At 31.9% G+C, this 22502-nt stretch overlaps 3 protein-coding genes across 5 annotated transcripts in view; 2 read left to right on the top strand and 1 right to left on the bottom strand.

Moving 5' to 3' along the window:
• Positions 1–6306, top strand: part of LOC139992527 (pikachurin) — a 254987-nt gene extending 248681 nt beyond the window's left edge. For both annotated transcript variants that reach the window (XM_072013437.1, XM_072013436.1), the window contains exon 15: positions 872–6306. In XM_072013437.1, coding sequence (XP_071869538.1) covers positions 872–1020 — 149 coding nt within the window. In that variant the 3' untranslated portion in view covers positions 1021–6306. The remainder of the gene's footprint in view (positions 1–871) is intronic.
• A 715-nt stretch (positions 6307–7021) lies between these two features.
• LOC139992533 (sorting nexin-29) lies at positions 7022–13492 on the top strand. Of its 2 annotated transcripts, none has more exons than XM_072013450.1 (12): positions 7022–7540; positions 8117–8379; positions 8674–8975; positions 9053–9178; positions 9353–9500; positions 9570–9699; positions 9784–10025; positions 10105–10320; positions 10394–10550; positions 10620–10760; positions 10872–11011; positions 11137–13492. In XM_072013450.1, the coding sequence occupies exons 1-12, from the start codon at positions 7538–7540 to the stop codon at positions 11219–11221; spliced, it is 1953 nt and encodes a 650-aa protein (XP_071869551.1). In that variant the 5' UTR covers positions 7022–7537; the 3' UTR covers positions 11222–13492. The 2 variants fall into 2 exon arrangements, with proteins under 2 accessions (XP_071869551.1, XP_071869550.1); XM_072013449.1 differs by having other exon boundaries at positions 7024–7540; positions 9251–9500.
• An 827-nt stretch (positions 13493–14319) lies between these two features.
• Positions 14320–22502, bottom strand: LOC139992576 (protein FAM117B). Its single transcript, XM_072013527.1, has 9 exons — positions 21269–22502; positions 20189–20349; positions 19942–20039; positions 19661–19800; positions 19413–19579; positions 19192–19321; positions 18764–18844; positions 17657–17792; positions 14320–17387 (listed from the first exon to the last, which is right to left on the bottom strand). The coding sequence occupies exons 1-9, from the start codon at positions 21507–21509 to the stop codon at positions 17207–17209; spliced, it is 1335 nt and encodes a 444-aa protein (XP_071869628.1). The 5' UTR covers positions 21510–22502; the 3' UTR covers positions 14320–17206.

Genomic DNA, 22502 nt, shown 5'->3' with positions numbered 1-22502 from the left:
TTCTTAAAAACTAAATCCACTTTTATTGCAGTTGTCTCGATTCAAAGTATGTAACGATCTCATTTAAAAGGTTAAGAGGTTTCTCGTGTTGTGAAACGCTTAGCGGTTGCAAAACAGTGGAATATTGTAGAGGAAAGTTAGAGGAGAAGCACTTTGTGGTTCGAATCATATTTCCGTGTGAAAATCATAAGTATCGAAGATTAACTACTCGAAAGTTCCAGTAGAAACGACTTATACATTCGAGTTTAGCTGTCTTTGAGTTATTACAGAAATTACCAAGTAGGTCATCCTCGGGAGCGCGTTATGTATTCTCGGTAACTTCCGCTAAGCTGTTGAACTCGTAAAGAAACAGCTTGATACATTGCTCCACTCTCAGAAAATTTATGGGAGCGCATCTTAATTCGTCGAATGTACCGTGTTTACCATCTTTCATCGCATTAACAACGGAGCATGGAAACTTCGTGTCAAAACTTGAAAAATTCATAGCTCATGTATATCATAAAACTTGACTTTCACAAACCTTTAACATCCAATTATTGCACTATTTTATTGGCGCTTTATTTACTTTTTATTAATTGTAAAACTTATTTTAGTTAATTACGAAAGAAAAAGGAATTCGAAGAGAGGATGACAAAATTATGTCTTTCTTTCTGTTCGAGAAATTTATTACATAAAATAAACCATTTATTTCGATTAATTTAAAATTAATTAGTATATAACATAAATGTAACGAAATAAAATAATATAATTTTTTGTGGACTACTTCTTCCAGTTAATTTGGCATTGGTAATAAAGTTATTTGACTTTTTATGCGCTAATGTTACTGAAAATACAATATGATAAAAATATAAAAACTGCGAATGTTTGATAGGTGGTGCACCGGATATCGTGAGGACAACGGGAGGAAAATACACGAAGGGTATTGTTGGTTGCATCAGCGACTTGGTCCTCGACTCAGACTTCTCCGTGGCGCTGTCGTCACCAGGACAAGCCACCAATACACACTCGTGTATCCCCTGAAAGATATCCATGCCGTCCGACGTTAGATGGTTAGGTCCGCGTGGACCAGCGCTTAGAATATGAAAATGCGATGAATAACGCTGGCCAAGCCAGAGATCGACGTCGTTGCAACAGCGTTTGAGGTGAATCGCGGCCGCCTTGAGACGCCTTGAACGCTGAACCACGTTTCGACGTGGAAAACGATTTATACACACCGATCACACGGTTCATCATTTTTGTACAGACTCATCAACGACGAAATTCTCCCGAAGAGAATAATAAGGTAACAGAAAAGAAAAAGAAAAAGAAAAAAAAGGAAAGGTTAGCAAAAAATAAAATACACATAAAAAGAGGAAGAAAATAAAGTAGAGAAAGAAAGAGAAAGACTACGTCGTGTGAGACCGTCGAAAAAGTAGACAGCTTACTGTAAATATTAATGAAAGATATTTGGAAATCTGTCAGTCGCCTCAAGATATATTTCCGTTCGATGACAACTTCCTGTCTGCACACATCTTCGTGTCTCGTGGGCTACTCGATCTCGAGAAGATATCGAGACCTCCCATATTCGATGTTAAGGAAAAAATAAATAAAAAACTCTAACTTGTCCTACCTTTAGTATGGTGTTGCGTTTGAATGCGTTGTGTTGCACGTGCGAACTACACGGATCCAAAACGCGAGTCGAACGATGTTAAAGAACATTGTCGAATTTCCCCGATCTGAGTTCCTGCGAATCGTCGTTCCTATCGCGCGTTTGGACGGAAGTTGTTACGTAAGGAATGTGCGTCTAGTCATAACTACGATTGTCTCCGGCCGGATTAAGAACTTGATAGAGCGCGTCACGAAGACGGCTTTATGGCCTAATAAGATTAAAGTACGTAGAAAAAGATGAGAAAGAGAAAAACAAGAAGCATAACCCCTTCGCGTCAATTTTTATTAAGCTCTCCGACCGGATGCCACGCGAAATCTTTTAATTGCGAGGCATTGTCAGTTTCAATCAATCAAGTAATCGAACACGCTCGAATCGAAGTAACGAGGCACCTTAAATACGTCCAACCAGTTCACGCCACACCTCTTAGATCATCGTCTAAGATTTCTCACGATATCTTTTCTTTGGTAACCGCACGACACGCGACAACCGATATGTAGCGATCATTTTGTTTCTCGTTCGAGCGAGCACGCCTCGAACACTCGATAGGGAGGATTAGATGCAGAACAGAACGTTAAATCAATTACGAAAGGTACAAGAAGGACCAAAAGCAATTAACACCTTTAACGACGATGCAAAAGCAAATTGAATTTCTGGGGAAGATCAAACGTTGTACATGGAGAAATTATTTTTCCTCTTAAAAACGAAAATATAATACTTCCATTGTTCAAGCTTCGTTAATTTACTCGAAATTAATAAGATCTTACATATTTAAGATGAATATTTTAAATCTGAAATTCTATTGATGGATGGAATATTAATCCATTCGAAATATTTCTTTGAAAAATAAATATGACGGCGGAATCGCAATTTTGGAACGTACAAATATTTTCCCTATGTATAACCGGCAATTTTTCAAAGTTCTCGTTGCTTTTGCGTCCGCTCGACATGCACGCGAGATGAAGAGGATCGGCATCGTGCGTGCAGAGGATCTGCGCGCTCATGTTTTACAAGAACCACTAATGCTTCGTAAGGTACTTCCGTAGCTGGCAGTGTACGCTCCTCGACGTTTCCGCTTAAGAAGCACCGAGCTGCACGTTCTAACGGTTAAATATCTGTATAAAAAAAGTAGCGACTTAATTACGAAGATGTCCCCGCATATTTTCTTAATTCGATAAGACTTTTCCAAGCGACCCTGAACGAACGGATCTGATATACATGTTAACCCCTTCGACATGGAAAATTGAAAGGAAACAATAGAGTTAAAATGATAAAAGAAATAAGCCGAAAGTATTCCGAGGACTACGATATGGGTAGAACCATAAACAATTCAAAAAAGAATAACTTCACGAATGGAATAGAAATTAGAATAAATGCGTATCGAAAGAGACGAGCACTTTCCGGCACTAAACCTCAGGAAAAAGAGTTGTTTCATCGATAGTTACGTAACTTTACAGATTATATGAAACAAAGTTCTAAAGCCTGGTTTCTAAAGCATTCCTATCAACCGATTCAATGTTCCGTTATACTACATAGTAGTTTCAAAAAGGCAGTAAAACTTTATTGCAACTTTGTTTTACGCGAATTCGTGCAAATCGATTTGACAGATTGTGTAACAGTTCGCAAAACTAAACTTTATCTTCGTGAACACGTAATAACGTTTCACTTAGAGATCTACCTGTACGTATATCGATAAGATGATTTCTAGCTATACTTTGAAAATGTCGATAAATGAGTAAAAATGTCGAATGGGTTAAAAGAAAGGAGCCGGTCGGAATTTATCGGTCAGGTCAATACGTATACATGTCATATCTTAACGAGAACGCGGATACGGAAAAAGAATAATAATGAACAACGGTTAGGGGAATAGATGGATATATACACTTTAATTTCTCCGTTTTGCACGGGAATGATTTGAAAACTTCGAACGATCGAACTCGTACACATCATGTAAAAGCAATCGGCTGTAGTCAATTTTGTACGAATGTTATTTTCTTGAAATTATATAAATGAAGAAGTGGAATAGGGAAAAAAGAATATCAAAGATGAATGGTAGTTACGTAGGCAAGTATAATACTATAATAATAAACGATTATTCGCGAGTGAAGTCTAGCGATGTGAAGTCACGCACGAGATGAAAATATTTTAAAACTCCGATCTCTCGGAGAAATATTTTTACTTCATTTCCTTTCTACGCCCTTTCTTGCTTCCTTCCTTCCTTCCTTCCTTCCTTCCTTTCTTCCTTCTTCCTTCTTTCCTTCCTTCCTTCCTTCGCTCCTCCTTTATTCCTTTCCATCCTATCATTTCTCAGCACAATTTTTAACAACGTCAATGTGTGTATGTGTGTGTATCAATCTCTGAACGATTCTCTAAGCTTCATAATATGCTTGTATAAACTTTGTTCGTGGAGATCGTTTCGCTGGAACAGCGAAGCATTTTTGTACAAAAATCTCGCGACACTGAATAAGCTTCTTTTCCATCGCGCGTAGAAAAATTACACTTGTTCCCCGCGTTTCATTTGTATATCGTTCGTTTCAGTTTTCTCCTGTATTCGCGCTTGAAACAAGGTTCCTGGGCAATTTTTCGCTATTAACATGTAGCCGTGCATATCTTTTATTTATCGACGATCACCATCATCATTTTAGATCTCCTCATTCGCGAGCATCGTGCGCGTCAGACATTGATTTTTGTTAGTATAATTAGGCGATTAAGGGAATCGCTTAGTTCGTCAAATAAATCTCTCGGAACATTTTACTTATATCGATTAAATAAATTGTGACACATTAAACGATTCTATTTATTGTACGTTGGGTGGATACATCAGATTGTTTCATGACGTTTGATATCCCAAACTCGCCTCTAACGAACGAAACTGTGAACTTTCAGTGAATATATCGCATTTACCACTTACCTTTAAAATAGGATTTGTTTAATCTTAAATTAAATTGTTCCGATTTTTGTGAAACAATCTGATGACTAGAAACAGAAAAGTTTATGGTGTTTTCTCCGAAATATTTATATATTCAACGTTAGTAAATTTCTTAAATGACTTTACCGAAATTATGAATCATTGTCTTTCGATCCTATGAATTCTTCGATTCTCGTTGATCCTTCTGAAGAATCAAAGAAGAAGTAAGTAAACATGCTTTCTTATGATATTCACTGCTTTTCCTTCATACAACATCTACCCCACGTTTAATTTATCGAAGAAATGCATAAACTGATCATAAGAATTTGTTACGTAAACTTTAGGTACTGTTTATTTAAGATCGGACATGAAAATTGTTCATTTTTATCTTCGATTAGGAGCATTTCGGAAAAATCGTGTATATTTGTTTCTATGGTAGAATACGCATACGTTTTGAAACGACCAGACAATGGTTGTATAAATCAACAGGTCGTACAAAATGCCTGATAAATTCAATGAGGATTAGTATCCGAATAAGGCTGAAGCGAAATCGTACTTACATCGTGTACTGAATTTGAATGTGAGGAAAATTAAAAAATCGCTGGATATCACACCTCAGACAAAGCGAGAAGAGAAAGGACGCTATTATTAAAAACAAACAAAAAAATATCATACATATTAATATATAATAGATATTATATTATTACTAAATATTATATTAATATATGATGCTATATATTAAATATTTCTATTATGTCCGTCTGCAAAGTCTATTAGAAGAGTCTATCCTGTCAACCTATTCTTGCGACCCATGTGGATCTCCTCAAATATATATGTATATACATATATGTAAGTGTGTGTATGCATGTATGTATGCATATAGAATGATCGAAAATGAATTTTTCATATTTCGATGCTGCAAAAAAAAAGAGACAAAACGAAATAAAAGAAAGACAAAAAAGAAAAAGAAGAAAAAACGAGCACACATCACGAACGAGACGTTTGATATCGAAAATTAGAAAAAAAACGAAACAATTCTCTCGCTCTCTCACTTTGGATAAAATTACTATTCGTGTAGATCAAGTTCAATGATGATAAATGGTGCGAAGGAGCTTATCGAATCTGAAGGTATCACGCAGTTATGCACAGAGGAACACTTCATTAGAATCGTGCTATCGTAACACTTGTATACTTAGATTTATTACGACCTTTTTCCATCGTTGTATTTTCTCAAGAAAAAATTGTTGCTTTGTCTTATTATTGAATCGTACAAATTATCGCCAAAACATATCTTTTATGGTTAACTTATAATGATTCATATTGTTTAAATTTGTCTACTAGAAAAACAGACAAATTTCCTCTAAAATAGATTTTATCATAAAAATCTAAATTATTGCCTTTATTATGAAAACATTTCTTTTTCTTTGGTGTAAAAATAATATTTTTTTATTAAGATGAGATATAAATAAAAATGCGATAGTTTTATCAAAAATTTGCAAATTATCGCTTAACTTGTTAACTTAAATTATCGGATCGTAAAAGTCTTCTATACAATTTCTTAAATAATTATCAAACAATATGAAACACACGATTCTAAGTTAATTTACTTATTACATCTAGTGCAGCGCGATGCAATAATTTAACGAATTGTGTATGTATATGTTGGAACACGCAGTGGTATAAATTCATATGAGCAAATGTGTGTGTCTCAGCCCATGTTGTCGAAGCATCAATAAAAAAGAGATTTTATAAATCAGAGGTTCATTTCCCTCTTAAAATCCTTCTCTTTTCCTTAAAATATAAAATATCAAACTAATTATTTAAGTATTTAGTTAATTTTATACTTATTTCTTTCTTCTCAAGTATTAACAATTAATAAAGTACATAATTATGAATTTTTTACTTACATGTGCAACATACATTTAAAACTCTTTTTAATTAATGTTAAATTTAGCGCCTTCTTTAATTCACACTGCGCAGAATCTAAGCGCGCTAAAATAGCCGCAAATTCAATTTCAAAAATCATGAATTTTGAAATTATTTATAAACGTTCTTATCTAAATTGTTGACAATATATTATTATACAATCTATTGCGCTGTAATTGTTTCACTATTGTTTATACACTTGTTTAGTACCTCTTACTATGACCGCATAACTAACATCTTATAAATCGCGCAAACTCTGTAAAGAGTTGACCAAGTTATATTTACAATCATTCATAGATTATGTTTACATCGAGACGAGAATCCTATTAATTACGTATCAGACTTACTTTGACCATGACTTATATCTAAGATAGTAATGCTCGTACATATCTAAAATATGTACTATGGGATACATAAAGAAATCAGTGGTACCAAGTTAAAAAGAAAACAATCTCTATGCTCATCAATTTAAAATAATATTCATTATTACCAAGATACAGGACACTAAATAATCGTTATATTTGCTACTATAGTTTTACGTCGAACAAATTAATGACATTTTATATACTTTTAAACATTACAACTACGAAATTGCAACTACTATGCCAATCATTGTGTAAATAACAGAAGCGTTCTTAAATGTGTCAAGATTATAACTGACAAGAATACTATAGAACTATTATACTCTGGGTATAGGAGATCAACGTACTATACTAAAATGCTCGACAAACGTAGTCACTTTTTCTATGCCTATTTTATATATACCACCTAATTCACATGACACAGCTGTGTTCAAGGAAAAAGAGCAAAGATGAGGGGACTGTTTCCGCCCCTGCAGTTTTCCTGCCACATAAATTTATATATTACTCACTAGAAAAATTAAATCTTCTGTTTATCGTCATGAGATAGTTACGTCGTAGTAATATACTCTTTGACAAGTCCTGTATATAACAATTCTAGAAGTGATTGTATATTTATGTACACTTTTTGTACAACTCTTTTTAATAACGAATTACAATTTGAAAGGAAATTAACGTGATCTTTAGTGATTGATACTCATGGTATGTATTTATTTTTTATACATAATCGAATTATCCTTGAATTATATACTGTCAACATTGTTTTCACAAATTAATAAGCATCTCGTGATACGACACATGCTTTCAATTAACATAATTAACGATTAAACATTGTACTACTTGCTGAAAACACCTGTAAACTTTCTTTTGTGTACTGGAATGAACAATAGAAATTGCGCTTATATCTGTAGCATATTCTACTTAAATAGTATATTTAAATGAATGCGTGTATTTAAATGAAAAATGAGTTATACATTTATTATAAATTTATTCCTTTAATTTATATAATACGTAATTCATGTTATCATCATGTATCCGATACAAGGACAAAAATATCAAAAAATACTTTAGTTATTGTATTTTAACTTTGCAAAATCTTTAAAAATTTAGAAAATGTATTAATGAACAAAAATTTCTATGTTTTTCTTTTGCGCTTTTTTACGATAGTAAATAAATTTCTTACATAATTTCATGTAGCATTAGGTTTTAAATAAATAATAATGCATGTGCTTATGTTTTATATCTGTGTTTCATATATCTTGGGCTTATATGTTTTAGGCTTTACGTATGATGTCAGCAATAGTGCCAAGCACACATAATGTAATTGATTCTAATCAAAGTTATGACCATGCAACAGAGAGACAGAAACTATTGGAAAATTTATTAGCTGCTGCAAAAAAGTGTCATGTTAGATTTGGTGGGCGTACTGAATTAGCAACTGAATCAGATATATGTGTTACACAGTTATGTCACATATTTGAATCAATTTTTAGTCATGGATTACGTACAAATTGCATTGAAAAAATTAATTCAGCTTTAAGGTAATAAACTAAATAATACTTGCATATATAAATCATTTATTTCATCAGTATTTCTTATAAGATATATATTATGGAAACTTCTACAGAAACAATGACATTTGTTTACCTTGTCTGTTCAAGATAAGATTGATATATATTGATATTATGCATATAGTCATCTACTTTTTCTTTTTTATACTTCTTATCACCTCAAATATGACTACACGGATGTATGTTTATAAGATAATGCTATGTGATGAGTAATAACTAAAGATATATTCTGTACATTAATTTATGTTATTTATATCTTTATAGGCATGTCTCAGACATAGTATCTGGTGGTAACACAAAATCATGCAGTACATCAGATATGGCTTTTTGGCCATGTATAAAGGAACAATTAACATGGCATGAACAAGAACGTTTTAGTGTACTGAAAAAAGTTCACACTGATTATGGTAGAGGTAGAGCATGGCTCAGAGCTGTTTTAAACGAACGTTCTTTAGAGCGTCATTTACATGCTATACTTGACCCCTCGATACTATCTTCGTTTTATGAAGACTGGGCATTTTTACTCGACCAGGAACGAAGTGCTGTATTACCAGATGTAGCAGCAGGTATAACAACATTAATTCAATTTTGTATCATATTAACTTAATTATATAAGATAATTAAATATCATTTTAACTATTAGGACTTGGTAGTATCTTATTTGCAATTAGGATAGATAATGAAGAATTAGATAATAATTCAAAAAGCAAAGAAATGGAAAAACAAAAGATTTCATTATCTGAACCCATTATATCATCTACTATACCAGGTAATTGCTTTTCATTTCAAGTGCATAAGATTACATATAATTTTATACGAATATAATTAATATCGCGATTAGGACCTACTTCAAAACAGAGACAAAGGAAAAAAGTGCCAACCCATATAATTTCTTTCGATAACGAAAATGATGAACAAGAAAGTACAGACGCTTCCATTTCAGTTAGTGCACCTCCAACTTGTCTCAATTCTCCTACAGTAACATCAACAAAAGCTTCTACATCACCTAGTTCGACAATTTCACAATCTCAACCAGAAACACACAATGTTACTACAATAGCCAATAAAAAATTTTCTGACTGGGACAACAGGTAAATGCATCTGCTATTTCACATTTTAATATTGACACTTTAAATAATAAAATTTTTGAATATTTTTAGTGAAAACTTTAAAGAAGAAAAAGTATTAACATCAGTTACAAATTCCGGAAGTATGGGTGGGCTAGTTCCTGTATCTCCTTTAGATCAAACGTTAGACGACATGTTGATAGCGTTACCAAGCTACTTGGAAGTATGTATAAAATGCATCTCTTCCATATTTTTATATCTTTTAATTTAATGTTTTTCATCCACTTTATATTTTCTTGTTATTTAGGATTCATCTGAAGTAGCAGAACCTGCAGTAGAAGCTACAGAACCATTTGCAGATTTAGATATTCATACAGATGCTGATAGTGCAGACATTGAAGTGTTACGAGTAAGACTATTAGCTATGACTGAAATGTTAGAGCAAGCTAAAGAAGATGCTATGACTAGTAGATTACAGCTTGCTCGTTTACAAAGACAACATCAAAATTACCTTGAAAGACACGAATTACAAATACAAGCATTAAATAGGTAAAATTCGCAATATAATTCACCTTATCTTATAAGGCATAGAAATAACTTATACTTTAATATAATTATGATTTAATAGAGAAAATGAATTATTAAGACAACAATTACGTAAATATGTAACAGCAGTACAAATGTTGAGAAGAGATTCAGATTCTACTACAGTTTCCGAAGAAGATCCATCATTAGATTATCATTATGAAGCTCAACAATATGAAGAAAAATTAATTCAAGTTGCAGACATGCATGCGGAATTAATGGAATTTAATGCTAGATTAACTTTACAATTAAATGACAGGTAAAAGTATCACATATCTATATTTGACAGTAACGATATCTATATTTTATATTAATGTTCGGAAAATTTCCAGGGAGAGATTAGTTAAGTTGTTACAAGCTGAATTAGAGTGCCTTCGTGGCCCTATAAATGAAGACGACTTACCATTAGAACCACCATGTCTCATACATATATGGATTCCATCTGCGTTCCTTACTGGACAGTCTTCTGATATACATCATGTTTATCAGGTATCTAAAATAGATATAAATTACAATAAAATTATTGTTAAATATATCTAAGTTTATTAATTATTACAGATATACGTACGTATTAGGGATACCGAATGGAATATATACAGACGATATGCGCAATTTCATGCACTTTATAGAGAATTAAAGAAACATGATGCAATTGTTACTACTTTTGAATTTCCGCCAAAGAAGACAATAGGAAATAAGGTACATTACAGAAGTATACTAAAGAATATACTATAGAAAATATCTTACGAAAGAATAGTATACAATATTACAGGAAATATCCGAAGTTCATTTTTATTCATTTTTATATAGGATGCTAAATTTGTAGAAGAACGACGACAAAAATTGCAACAATGGTTAAGACGAATTGTTGGAAGATTGGCGCAATGCTCTCCAGCATTTGCTTCTAGACCAAGTAGACAAACGCTTATATCCCTAATACCTTTCTTTGGGTAATTTATCTCACAATACTAATTTAATATTAATATAATATGATAGACAAGCGATTCTAAAACTTCAAAAATCTATAGAAAAGTATTTTTAATATCTTGATCTTATTAAATATTACCTTTTTTAGTGATAACCCTAATACTGAGGATTCGAGGAAAAATAACTCTACAAGAAACACGTTTTCTTCTTCCCCTCAATACATGGGTTTATAATTATTAACGTTTTTATAGACAATTTGTACATACATGAAGCCTTTTTAATTTAATGTATAAAATACTTTTGTGTGTGTGTGTGTGTGTGTGTGTGTGTGTGTGTGTGTGTGTGTGTGTGTGTGTGTGTGTGTGTGTGTGTGTGTGTGTGTGTGTGTGTGTTGACAACATATATATACACACATATATATATTGTTGACAATTGAAGATACGAGCATATGTCTGTATGTATACAATTATAATTAATATACATTCACACATATGCTGTTTATAGACGATGTATGTATAAAAGTAATATGTAGTAAAACTAATTAAAAGTTAATTCTTTTTCTACACAAAAGTATGTATTATTTTTTTACACAAATTTATGTGCAATATTATTTGAAACTCTAATTCATATTTCAAGAGAAATTCTAATCCTATTTTTAATCTTTGAATCAGATAAAAAAATATATTTCTTATATATTATACAAAATTTTTTATATATCTTGTATTTTAGAATAAATAAAATTAAAAAGATTAAAAATTAATAAACGTATTAAAAAATATTATTTGAAATATGTTATATGATAAAAAGAAATATGATCATTAAAATGTATATAAAAGATATTATTTAATGAATTAACAAACAAATTTAGATCAAAGAGCTAGGACAGTGCACAGAATACGTAAAATAAAGCATTATACGTTGTTCTTATAATTAAATTATATAATAGCGTGTTTAATCTCGTTTTCTAAAAATTTTATTCATGTAAGGCGCCTTAACAGTAATATAAAAAGGTACACTTTTTCCATTTATACTTTATGATAAAAATAAAAGTGCATATTGTTATTGGAACAAGTACATACAGTATTATGCTGGTAAATAATACAACTAATCGCATATAAGATTCACAGGTTTAACAAGTTGCATAGGAGTCTCACTATGGAGAGGTAAGATAAGAGAATTTTTACAACGAACCAATCATCCAAGAACCTATTCGGGCGTAATTTTTTGTCCCTCGAACGTGACTCTTATCAAATAATAAATACACATTATAACAATGAAATTTGAATCGTAATGTGAATTAGTATTTATACGGAGCGACACAGACAGTGAATTGTTTTTACCTTTCCATATTGAGATATAAAAGTTTCTTGTAATAGCAAAGTTTATCGAATCATTAATATAATCATCATTAATACCTTGACTGCCGATTGTGGAACCATAATGTATTTTTTCGTTACAGAGGAACCAACGATACACCTGTATATTATTGTTATATATTATAATACATTCGATGACGTTGCGGCAAGAGCTTTATATTGTAGCTCGAGCAAGCAACAATATAAATGACAAATCTCGATAAATCGACATTTGCTGCTTTAAAGATCGAAGCCGCTTACATTTAATTCGATACGAAATGTATCGAAAAGTAAGACATTGTTGCATGGCAGTCAATGTATTAATTGCAATTACATACGCTTCAAACGAATCTATGGAATCTATATTTATAGCGCATCGCAATCATAGCATCATAATCATAGTAAGTTTCGTAACATAATGGTACATGATTACATTACTTATAAAATCGATTACAAATCAGACACATTCATTTCAAGTCGATATCATATATTATAATAATATTCTGACTTGCAATAGGGAGAGAAAAAATAATCGAATATATTCGTTAAATAAGTTCTTAACGTTTCGATAAGAATATAAATTCGATACTTAAATTTAATGGACAAATACAATTCTTTAACAGAAATATAAAAAAAGAAAGGAAAAACAAAGATTACTGTTGAAAGCAATTAAAGTATTCGTAAACATATGAATCATTAAAACTTTCAATATCAAATATAAATAATGCATTATTATGATAAAATATTCAAAAATAAGGTAATATATATTTTTTTATGCACTAAATCTTATACTTTAATTTGCTTTTATATTTTGAAATTTGATACTGCACGAAAAATACAGTGTATAATAACTTATCTCTTAAAGAGTATTTTATTCCGTAGAAAATATAAGTTTATTTATACATATAACGTTTCATGAAGATTTATCAAGATTAAAGAAAAAATAAATCTCGATCACGAGAAATTAACATACTTTACAATACTGATACGCGGTACTTATTTGAAAAATGATTAACAGTACTCGTTAAATTTACGATTCATAGAGATGCGTGTGACTATCTATCGTTTAAATTAGAGAATATATTGTCGAGATAAATGACATTTCAAGCAAATAAAGAACAAAATGATAATAAAATGTAAAATATGTGTTGCATGTGTGTTTAATAGAAAACAAGATGTTGAAACACATAAAATTTCAAATAAAATTAATAAATTCGAAATTTTCGAAATATAATTAAAAAAATGTAAAATTAATATATATATATATATATATTAATTTTATATTATATATATAAAATTAATATTTACTATGATTTTGACAATTGCATTGTGCCGTTCGGAAAAGGAGTCTAATCTCTGTTGACTATGGACAGCTCGTATTATGGTAATTTCTTTTATACACATATTTTTTTAAAGTTCGCATTGTTCCACAAGTTTTTTTCGTTCAACGAACTTTCGCGAGACGCACGAAAAGTATAGAATTCGTTGGCCTTAGTCACTACGTTCCGTACAAAGATTTCATCGTAAACGGCTTTAAATTATTATTTACATTCACTAGCTCTCTTCGCTGACTAATTTTGATTTAGCCCTAGGACAGACTAGAAGGTGGATAGATCCTTATGTATAAATTATTAATTTTCGATGTACCGTTGTGAACTACTAATAAGATGTTTATAGCCTTGCACTGTAAGATACTCTTTACACAATATATAACTTTATTTTATAACTCCATTCACTAAGAAACATTGTGTAACTGAGCTTAAAGAAGAAGCTATGTTTATAACGAATCTTTATAAAAAAAATTATACATTTTAAAATGTAAAATAATTTAATTTTTTAAAATATAAAATTTATAACAATTTTCTAAATAATCTCGTAAACATTTATAAAGTTGTATGTACGAAAATATACTCTTACAAGAAAACATTACATAAAGAAGGTTTCATATTTCTCTGCTTTCAATAAAAAACGATAAATAATATTCTACGTATTTATTTAAAAAACAATGAATAAAAGCTGCATTTAACTTTACCAAATATATAAAATTCTCGAAGTACATATCTTTTTACAAGTTTTACGCGTTAAAAAATTTACACAATTCTGAGCATCTTACAAATTACAATCATGTTTAACAATCTCTGTGTTCTTTTTTATTGTACGAAATACTACAACGATACGTCCTGGGCAGTCCTAGGGATAAATAAATTCGTAATTGACATAATCATTTTGCCATTCTGAAGCCTGCTCAGATTTAGATATGTAAAGAGAATGTACCGAACAGTAGTCACATAAGGATCGTTTAGTTAACGAATTAAAGAGTACCTATATTGTTTCATAGGTAACCGGAGAAATTTGAGCCTAATTTTATTTAACTTTAAATTTAGGTATATCCAAATAACAAGTAATCTTTAGTTTAGCAGTCTTTACACACATTCTTTTGTTTATGAAATTGACAACAAAAGCTAACAATAATGATAACACATTATGCAAGTACATGAAGGTTAAAAAGTGGAGCCTCATGAGTGTAGTCAAAAATAATAAGGCTAGCTTCTCTCTAAAGTAATTTCTTTTTCTGCTTATTAGTAAAAGTATGAAACTTTTTATTCACTATGATTAATACAATGTGTTTATATTAAAACATTTTTTCTTCTGCCCCGTTTAAGTGAAAATACCAACAGATGAAATACGCGGTCGATAAATTTTGTCTCCTTTTTTTATAGCGCCTGCAAACTTAACGTTCACATTCATGTATTCTTACAGCAATGGGATAGATGTCATTTAGGTCCATAGCGAAAATAAATAAAAGAAAATCTTCTTAAGCTAGTAGATAGCAGATTAGTTTTGTATTGTATACTTGTTAACTAGCCAGTGCATCTTGTATATATCCTGACTCTCTCATTAACCTTCCTGTCTATTTAGCACACTTTGCCACACATTCTAAGGCATGAACTTTCTAGTGAGCTGGATAAAAGAGAGCATAGACCAGTGTGCCAGGTACTTTATGTGTTAACATTTTTCACTGTTGTAGCTAGATACAATATAATATTAGAAAGTATATTACTATTGTATTTAAAAAACTGTTCTTCCCTGCTCTTGATCTTACATTTTATTAAGATCCTTATTCCTCAGACCATAACTATAAAATCGTTTGCAAAACGTTCTGTATTAGAAAGCAAAAAATAAATTGAACTTCTTGAGTGGCTATGTCTGCATATACTAAATAATAAGTTAAGCCATCACACGAATAACTCTTACAAAATTTTTTCTTTATATAGAGTGAATAGTTTGTTATATAAAGATATTTTTAACAATATTTGATATTCCCTTGATTATTCTTATTGTAAAAACATTTAATAGAGAAACGAATAACTGCTAATTATTAAAAATATATTTAAAGTATACACACACACAAATACTACTACAAATTTAAATAATTAAATTTCAGAGTACTCCAAATACTTATAATATTCATACAATACGTACTTCGATAATACCATAAGCCTTAGTGTTATTCGTGGATGGCTTAATCAGGATTCTGATATTACAACACATGCATACTGTTATTTGTATAGAACGCAGATTATAAATTTCTTTACTATGATCCACGTTTATACAAAACCCTACACGCACACCCATACTGTGCCAAGTTAGGGAGCCAGGTGTATGCACATCTGATACCATACTGGCTAAAGCACATGTCGTTATTTGTTACTTTAATCAATGTTTAATTTTACCACTCGCCATATTTTTATTCATTATATTTCCACCTTATATCATTAGGTTCATTCTATCATACATCCATCAACCTGTCATTGCATGCTGTATTGGTTGTACATATTCAGATAGTAAACTAACATAACACAAATTAAACCAAAAATTTTGCAGCCCTATGGTAATTTAGTTATTAAACAACAGAATATACTCTTGCAATTAACTGAACTTCCATAAGTTGCTTTATGACACTGAACACTATACTTGAACAAAGTGCTTGTTTTACTTTCAAAATAAAAACTTAACGTCTAAGAGACATTACTATAAAAAGAAGCTATGCAAAAGTGCACATTTGTACACGTAATACAAAATAAACTATCATGACAATTAATTTACGCCTTTATCTTACATACGCGACCTTAAAAAAAAGGATTAAAGAATGTACGTGAATAATTCTAAGAGAATATAATTCTAAAAAATAATGTACCATAGGGACACACTATTTTCGAGCTCCTCAGATAATAATAATTTCAATATTTTCAGCATATAGGTAATAATACAAAACAATACACAATTCTAACAAGTGTTTCGTTCCAGTATGCAATTGAATAATTTCAGTGAAAGATCTAATGAAAAATTTATAAAGGGGTACCGATGTACATATCCAGGCACATGTACCCATTTTGTATCTGTATAATTTTGCTTTTTCCAACAATCAAATTTAATACTCTGACATTTGAATATTTATCCCTGTATACAAAACTAAAGTTGTTTAGCACATTTTAGCACTAAATTTAGAATACACAATTTTTATTAGTCTTTCTCCCTGTAGAACACAATGTTCATTCCTAAATGTCGTTTTTTTAGTTATCACAAATTATTGTTCCTCGTATTTATTATGGTTTGAAACATTAACGGAGCTCAGATGCTTTCAATATTTTGTATCAATGCAATTATAACTTTTTAATTACACATTCACGATGCCCGAACGTTGGGTCGCACTGAAAACAGGCTGCTTTTTCGGTAACTTTTCTTTGTTGGTATATGCTTTCATATCAAAGTAAACCACTTTCTACCCATGAGGTCATTCAAAAAAAATATATATATACCAATTGGGTTTGTGAACATTATTCTGTAAGGTAAAGAGCAGGACTATGGGTTTGGAGGAGGTGTAGTTGGTGTTGTATGCGAAGAGGGTGATGCACTGGCAACCATTGTTGGACTGGCTGGCTGTTGTAATGGCAGGAACGCTGATCCCAAGCTAGGTTTTAACTGGAATGCTACACACGGCTTTGGGCAATAGTCTAGTTTGCTCAAGTCTATCATGGGTCGCCTATACATACAAATATAATTGTTTCAATAATGCTAATATATTAATATCCTTAAATAGAGAAGGGATGTTAATTTCAACTAACTGAACTTCAACCTTAGTGAACTTAAGTTTTTTTTACGGGCAATACGAATATTATACATATTTAATTTGATGTAAGACATAATATATGATAGGAGTTACAAATTAATTATTTTCTATAAATATATATATATATTATAGATTTTCTACAAATTATCCTAATTTAAAAAAAAAACGTGCATGACAATTACCTGGCATCCTCTACAAATTTGAGATTGACTTTCTCACAGCCATCGGGTGGTTCTCTTGCAAGGAACCTATTAATGTGAGGAGAGGTGCCAAGACGCCCTTCTCTATCTTGTTCGGGGGTTGAGCCACGACTTCCACCTTAAAGACAAATTAGAACATCAGAATTAATAACCATATAAAAATAGTAAGCAAACAATATTGTATATATCAATTGAAAAGTAAATATCTTTAATCCATGCTCTTAATAACTAAATTATATAATTCATATATTTATAAATCCATTCATATAAAAAATAAAAAATGTGTAATAGCTTTATACACTAAAACTAAACTTCATTCCATTTTATTAACAGTGACATATCTAGATAGATTTGCGAAAGTTGTATAGATATTTTATATGATACTTGTGTATATATAATGTTAAGATTTAAGATACAATAGTCTCTGTGTGGAAATTATGTATTAAACATAATCGCTACAAAATTAATACATAACTTAATAAATCTAAAAATTACATATATGATCAATTTTCATGCAATAACATATTTCAAATGATATCATAGTGCTTTAATAATTATTTTTAAACAAGAACAGTTAAAAAAATATTAATTTAAAAAATATATATATAATCCTATATAAAACAAAATACTACATGCAAGCATCAATGCAATAATAAGAAATATATTTTATTAAAGATAGATTCGTTTACCATATAATGTCATAATGTATTGTGAACATTTAATTTGGCATTATTATTCTATGAAAACACATCAAATTTTTGATCAGTACAAAACATTAATTAATTGTGTAAAATCAGAAAATAATTCCAGGTGTAATATTAATGGTAACTGATTTTGGCATCCTATAAAATATATATAACTCATGCATATACTTCAGACTTAAAATATTGTGTGTACATATATATGTATATGTATACATATTTACGAAATAGTAAAAAATGTATAGATAGACGTATAAAATGTCAGTAACTATTTGAACAAGGGCATTCAAAAAAAAAGAAAAGAAAAAAAAGAAAAAAGAACAAACATATTTGATTAAAAGGGATTTCATGAAAAATAAAAAGAATGTTTCCGCAAATATGCGCCAACCTTGTAAGAGATCGCTAGGCGGACGGGACGCATCCATAAGACCAGGAATCAGCGGAGACTCAGAATTCCTAGATGGAGGGCCTGTCTCAACAGGCACACACCATAGTTAGTCTGTTATTTATAGTGTTACCAGTAACCAGAAATACTTCACACATACATATATGTATATACTCTCATTTAAAAAACAAAAACATGTAATTCTTTTTATATCTTTTAAATTACGAAAAAACACTACTAGTATTATGAATACTAATAACAAACATCGCATATAATTATTAATCTGGTGGTGTTAAAGTTAACGTTCGGATTAGGTTCCCATAATTTTCAACATAAAACTTATAAAATTCATATATATTTTCTAAAAACATTGACAACTACTTCATATATCTAAACACTATTAAATAATATAAAACAAAACATAAACTTACCTGAAGAATAAGAACTGGAGGGAAGGTCAGTAGCTGGCGTTTGTGTGTTCACACTACGAGTAGCCCTCAGTAGGTCTGCTAATGGCGCACGATGACCTTCCGGTGTAATTTGTTCACGATACCGTGCATACTACAAGAATAATTAAATTATTGTAAATAAGTTATATATTGTCATAAGGAATTATGTTTATACATCATCATAAATATAAATAAACACGTGCTTTATCTTCCACTGGATGATCAGGGTCACTAGGGTTAGCTGCAGATTTGAGAACCAATCCTTCAATTTCCTGATTTAATCCTTCAATAGAAGAACGCATTGGAGGCCTCATTGGTTTCACAGGGATATTCATAGGACTTGCCTTTGTACTCAAACCAAATTGATTGTCTAGATATAATAATAAAATGTCAATCAATTCTAGAAACAAAGAGATTTTTTATGTGGAAATTTATTCTTAAATGAACTTACGTATAGACGTTTGTGAAGCAATACTGGGTAAAACTGTGTGATCTGCAGGAAAAGCTGGTGGTGGTCCACCTGGCATTATAAGTCCAAATGCTGCTGTTCGTTCTCTACTGCTGGTACCTTCCTTACCTGAACGTTGCAACCTATGTTATGTTAGAACACATAGGTAAATGTCATAGTAGTATGTTGTATGCAAATTACAATATGACATTTAAAACTTATCATTGTTCTAAAATTTGTCATTATTATTTAGAAGATAAAAATAGAATAATTTCTATACATACCGATGCCTGAAATACTTTTCTAGTTTCTCATCTGTAGTAGTTTGTTCTGTAGGATGACGGGTGTGTAATTTTCTTGGTTCATTGGACCATTCTTCTGTCTATAAAAACATAATTTTATTAGTTTGTAAATTATGCTGGCATGAAACACACAGAATGTTATTACATTGTACAATATATTGTAAAATATTTATAAAACTAAAACAATCAAACATACAAATACACATACTTAAAATACAATAAACTTTACCTGTGTAGATTTATCAACCAATAGAAGACTAGAATGAATGTAATACGAATCACGAGGCCATTGTCCTTTCAAATAAATTGTATCTAGTGATGCTGTCCTTCGAATATTTTGGTTTCCACTTAAACTTTCGCTGCATCTTCCACTTAATGTTTTTGATTTTGCTGTTTATAAAAAAGATGTTAGATAATCATAACTTTTGCAGTTAGAAGAAATCAAAGGTATATCACTGTTGTGTAAACACAAACCAGAACCGGACTATCAATAGTGTATTCGGTTGCTGGATAAAATAAACAAAAATAAAAGCAAAATTTAAATAATGCAATAATAGGGTAAAGGAGGAATGAGTTTTTTAACTGTTTATTGTGGAACCGATCTAAAGCTATGTATTCGGTTACCGAATCGATCAATTTGAAGAATTATAAATCTATGATAAAAAAAAAGGAAGATTAATTTGCTTTTTAATCGTTATCACATGTTAATGACTGTATTGTACATATAACTTAATATACCATATTTGTATATATATAACAAAACATTCATCATTGCTCAGTCCATCGATACATATCATTACTCATTAGACACAATTAAAATCATAATGCACAATTTACATTTACAAATATATTACATTGTTTTATAACTGTAAATCAATATAAAATTAAATGTGCTAAATTATAATTAACGAATGTGTAATTTAGAAAACGTTTAAATTTCTTCGTCACAATTACAATATTTACAACCGATTGTACGTATGACACGTACTTGACACGAACAAATTGTACCGAATCTCGTAAAAATAACATTAAAAATTGTTGCAATCAAGAAAAACAGAACGATACACTTGCAAATAGACGATCGATGAAAAATTGATGCATGGTACAATGACACAATAAACATTTATAATCGGCCGTGTTGTAACATTGAAATAAAAGGAAACAAGAAATAAAAAGTATTGGTTTAATTGAGGGGGAATATATAGTTGGGAGGGTATGGAAAACATAAAATGACAGACACAACAAAGTGTAGCGAGAGATAACAGTGTATAGTAAGTACGTGAGGATGTGGAGCAGTGAGCGTAAATACCTTTGTAAGAGAGGGAACCGGGGCTTCGTTGTCCCGAGGAAGAAGTCTCCGGCGAGATGCGGGCCCGCCACGCACTCGCGTTTGTTGGCGATACAGTGGGACTGTTGCTGTTGCTCTTCCTGAGACTGCTGCCTTGCCGGCCTTGTCGTAGCAGCGAGCTTACGGGTAGAGTCGCGCGCATTGGACCTTGCTTTGATGTCGAGCATGGCGAGGACTTTCGCATTCGCTGTGATCCCGACATTTTGTCATATAGGCAGCTGGCACTCAGGCCGTCGATGCTGGTATATCTGGTGGTACACTGTATTTCGAATATGTTCTGCTAAGGACGGGGCGCCGCGGGCACCATTCAGGGCACGAGGCCTCCGAGCACCCGCGACTTTGTCGCGCACACGCGGCGACAGCAGCGGTAGTGCCGACAATACCGAAGACAGATTTTCAGGATCGTTTTACAATCTTCGGCTAATCGGTGGCGGGCGAGATCTCATCAACGATAGTAGCAGCAACGACGACAATGGCGCGACGAATTCACTAGCAACTACGACAGGAGCGGTGGTAGCGGCGGCGCGACGACAATGCCCTACGCGTCTTGTCATTTGCAATGTTCTGCTGCTGCCTCGGCACGCACGTCACGTGATCGCCCGTCCCGGCTGGTCATTGGTGCAACGCTAGCCCGTGGAGCGTCGTACTACGCTCACCCGTGGGGGCCGCGTTCCATTCACTACCACCGTAGCACCGTACCTAGCGTCCTATCGCTATCTCACTCTAACCTTCTTTGAGTCTCTCTGTCTTATTCGCGCTTGTGCAGTGGCACTCAAATTCGCCCTTTCCTCGATTGCTTTGATCTCTCGTCCAAAATCTTATTTACCGGTTGTTCTCGATATCCACGAATCACTTGTCTTTTAACTAACGTCGATTACCCTACCAATCCACCAAGAAATAGACACTAATCGTTTTATATTCGCCTATTTTACCAAGAAATCACCTCTGAATCAAAATGATGTTTTGGTGTTCATGTACGACGTGCGCAACTCTGCTTATATACACCTGCACGACACACGTACAGACTAGTATGTAGCGTTTTACGTTTCACGTTATGTACGTAATGGAGGAGCACAAGCCGATGAATAGCGTGTGTGAATAACTTTCGTGTACGGAGCACGTACTAGCACAGGCGTAGTATCCAAGCTTACGTTTTTCAGCTACGGCGCGTGCACGCTACGTTCATTCGATACTC

This window comes from Bombus fervidus, chromosome 11, assembly GCF_041682495.2.
Source record: "Bombus fervidus isolate BK054 chromosome 11, iyBomFerv1, whole genome shotgun sequence".
NCBI classification, from domain to species: Eukaryota; Metazoa; Arthropoda; class Insecta; order Hymenoptera; family Apidae; genus Bombus; species Bombus fervidus.
The sequence above is the reverse complement of the archived record's forward strand: the minus strand, read 5'-3'. Positions and strand labels throughout refer to the sequence as shown.

Bases quoted from the DNA above. Each gene is read 5' to 3' on its own strand.
- LOC139992533 (XM_072013449.1), top strand. The intron at 9,700-9,783 runs GTATGTATAAAA...CTTGTTATTTAG, and splicing joins CGTTACCAAGCTACTTGGAA to GATTCATCTGAAGTAGCAGA. The intron at 10,761-10,871 runs GTACATTACAGA...ATTTTTATATAG, and splicing joins AGAAGACAATAGGAAATAAG to GATGCTAAATTTGTAGAAGA.
- LOC139992576 (XM_072013527.1), bottom strand. From the start codon at position 21,509: ATGTCGGGATCACAGCGAATGCGAAAGTCCTCGCCATGCTCGACATCA. The intron at 20,040-20,188 runs GTAAAGTTTATT...ATGTTTTTATAG, and splicing joins TGGTTGATAAATCTACACAG to ACAGAAGAATGGTCCAATGA. The intron at 19,322-19,412 runs GCACGTGTTTAT...TTATTCTTGTAG, and splicing joins ATCATCCAGTGGAAGATAAA to TATGCACGGTATCGTGAACA.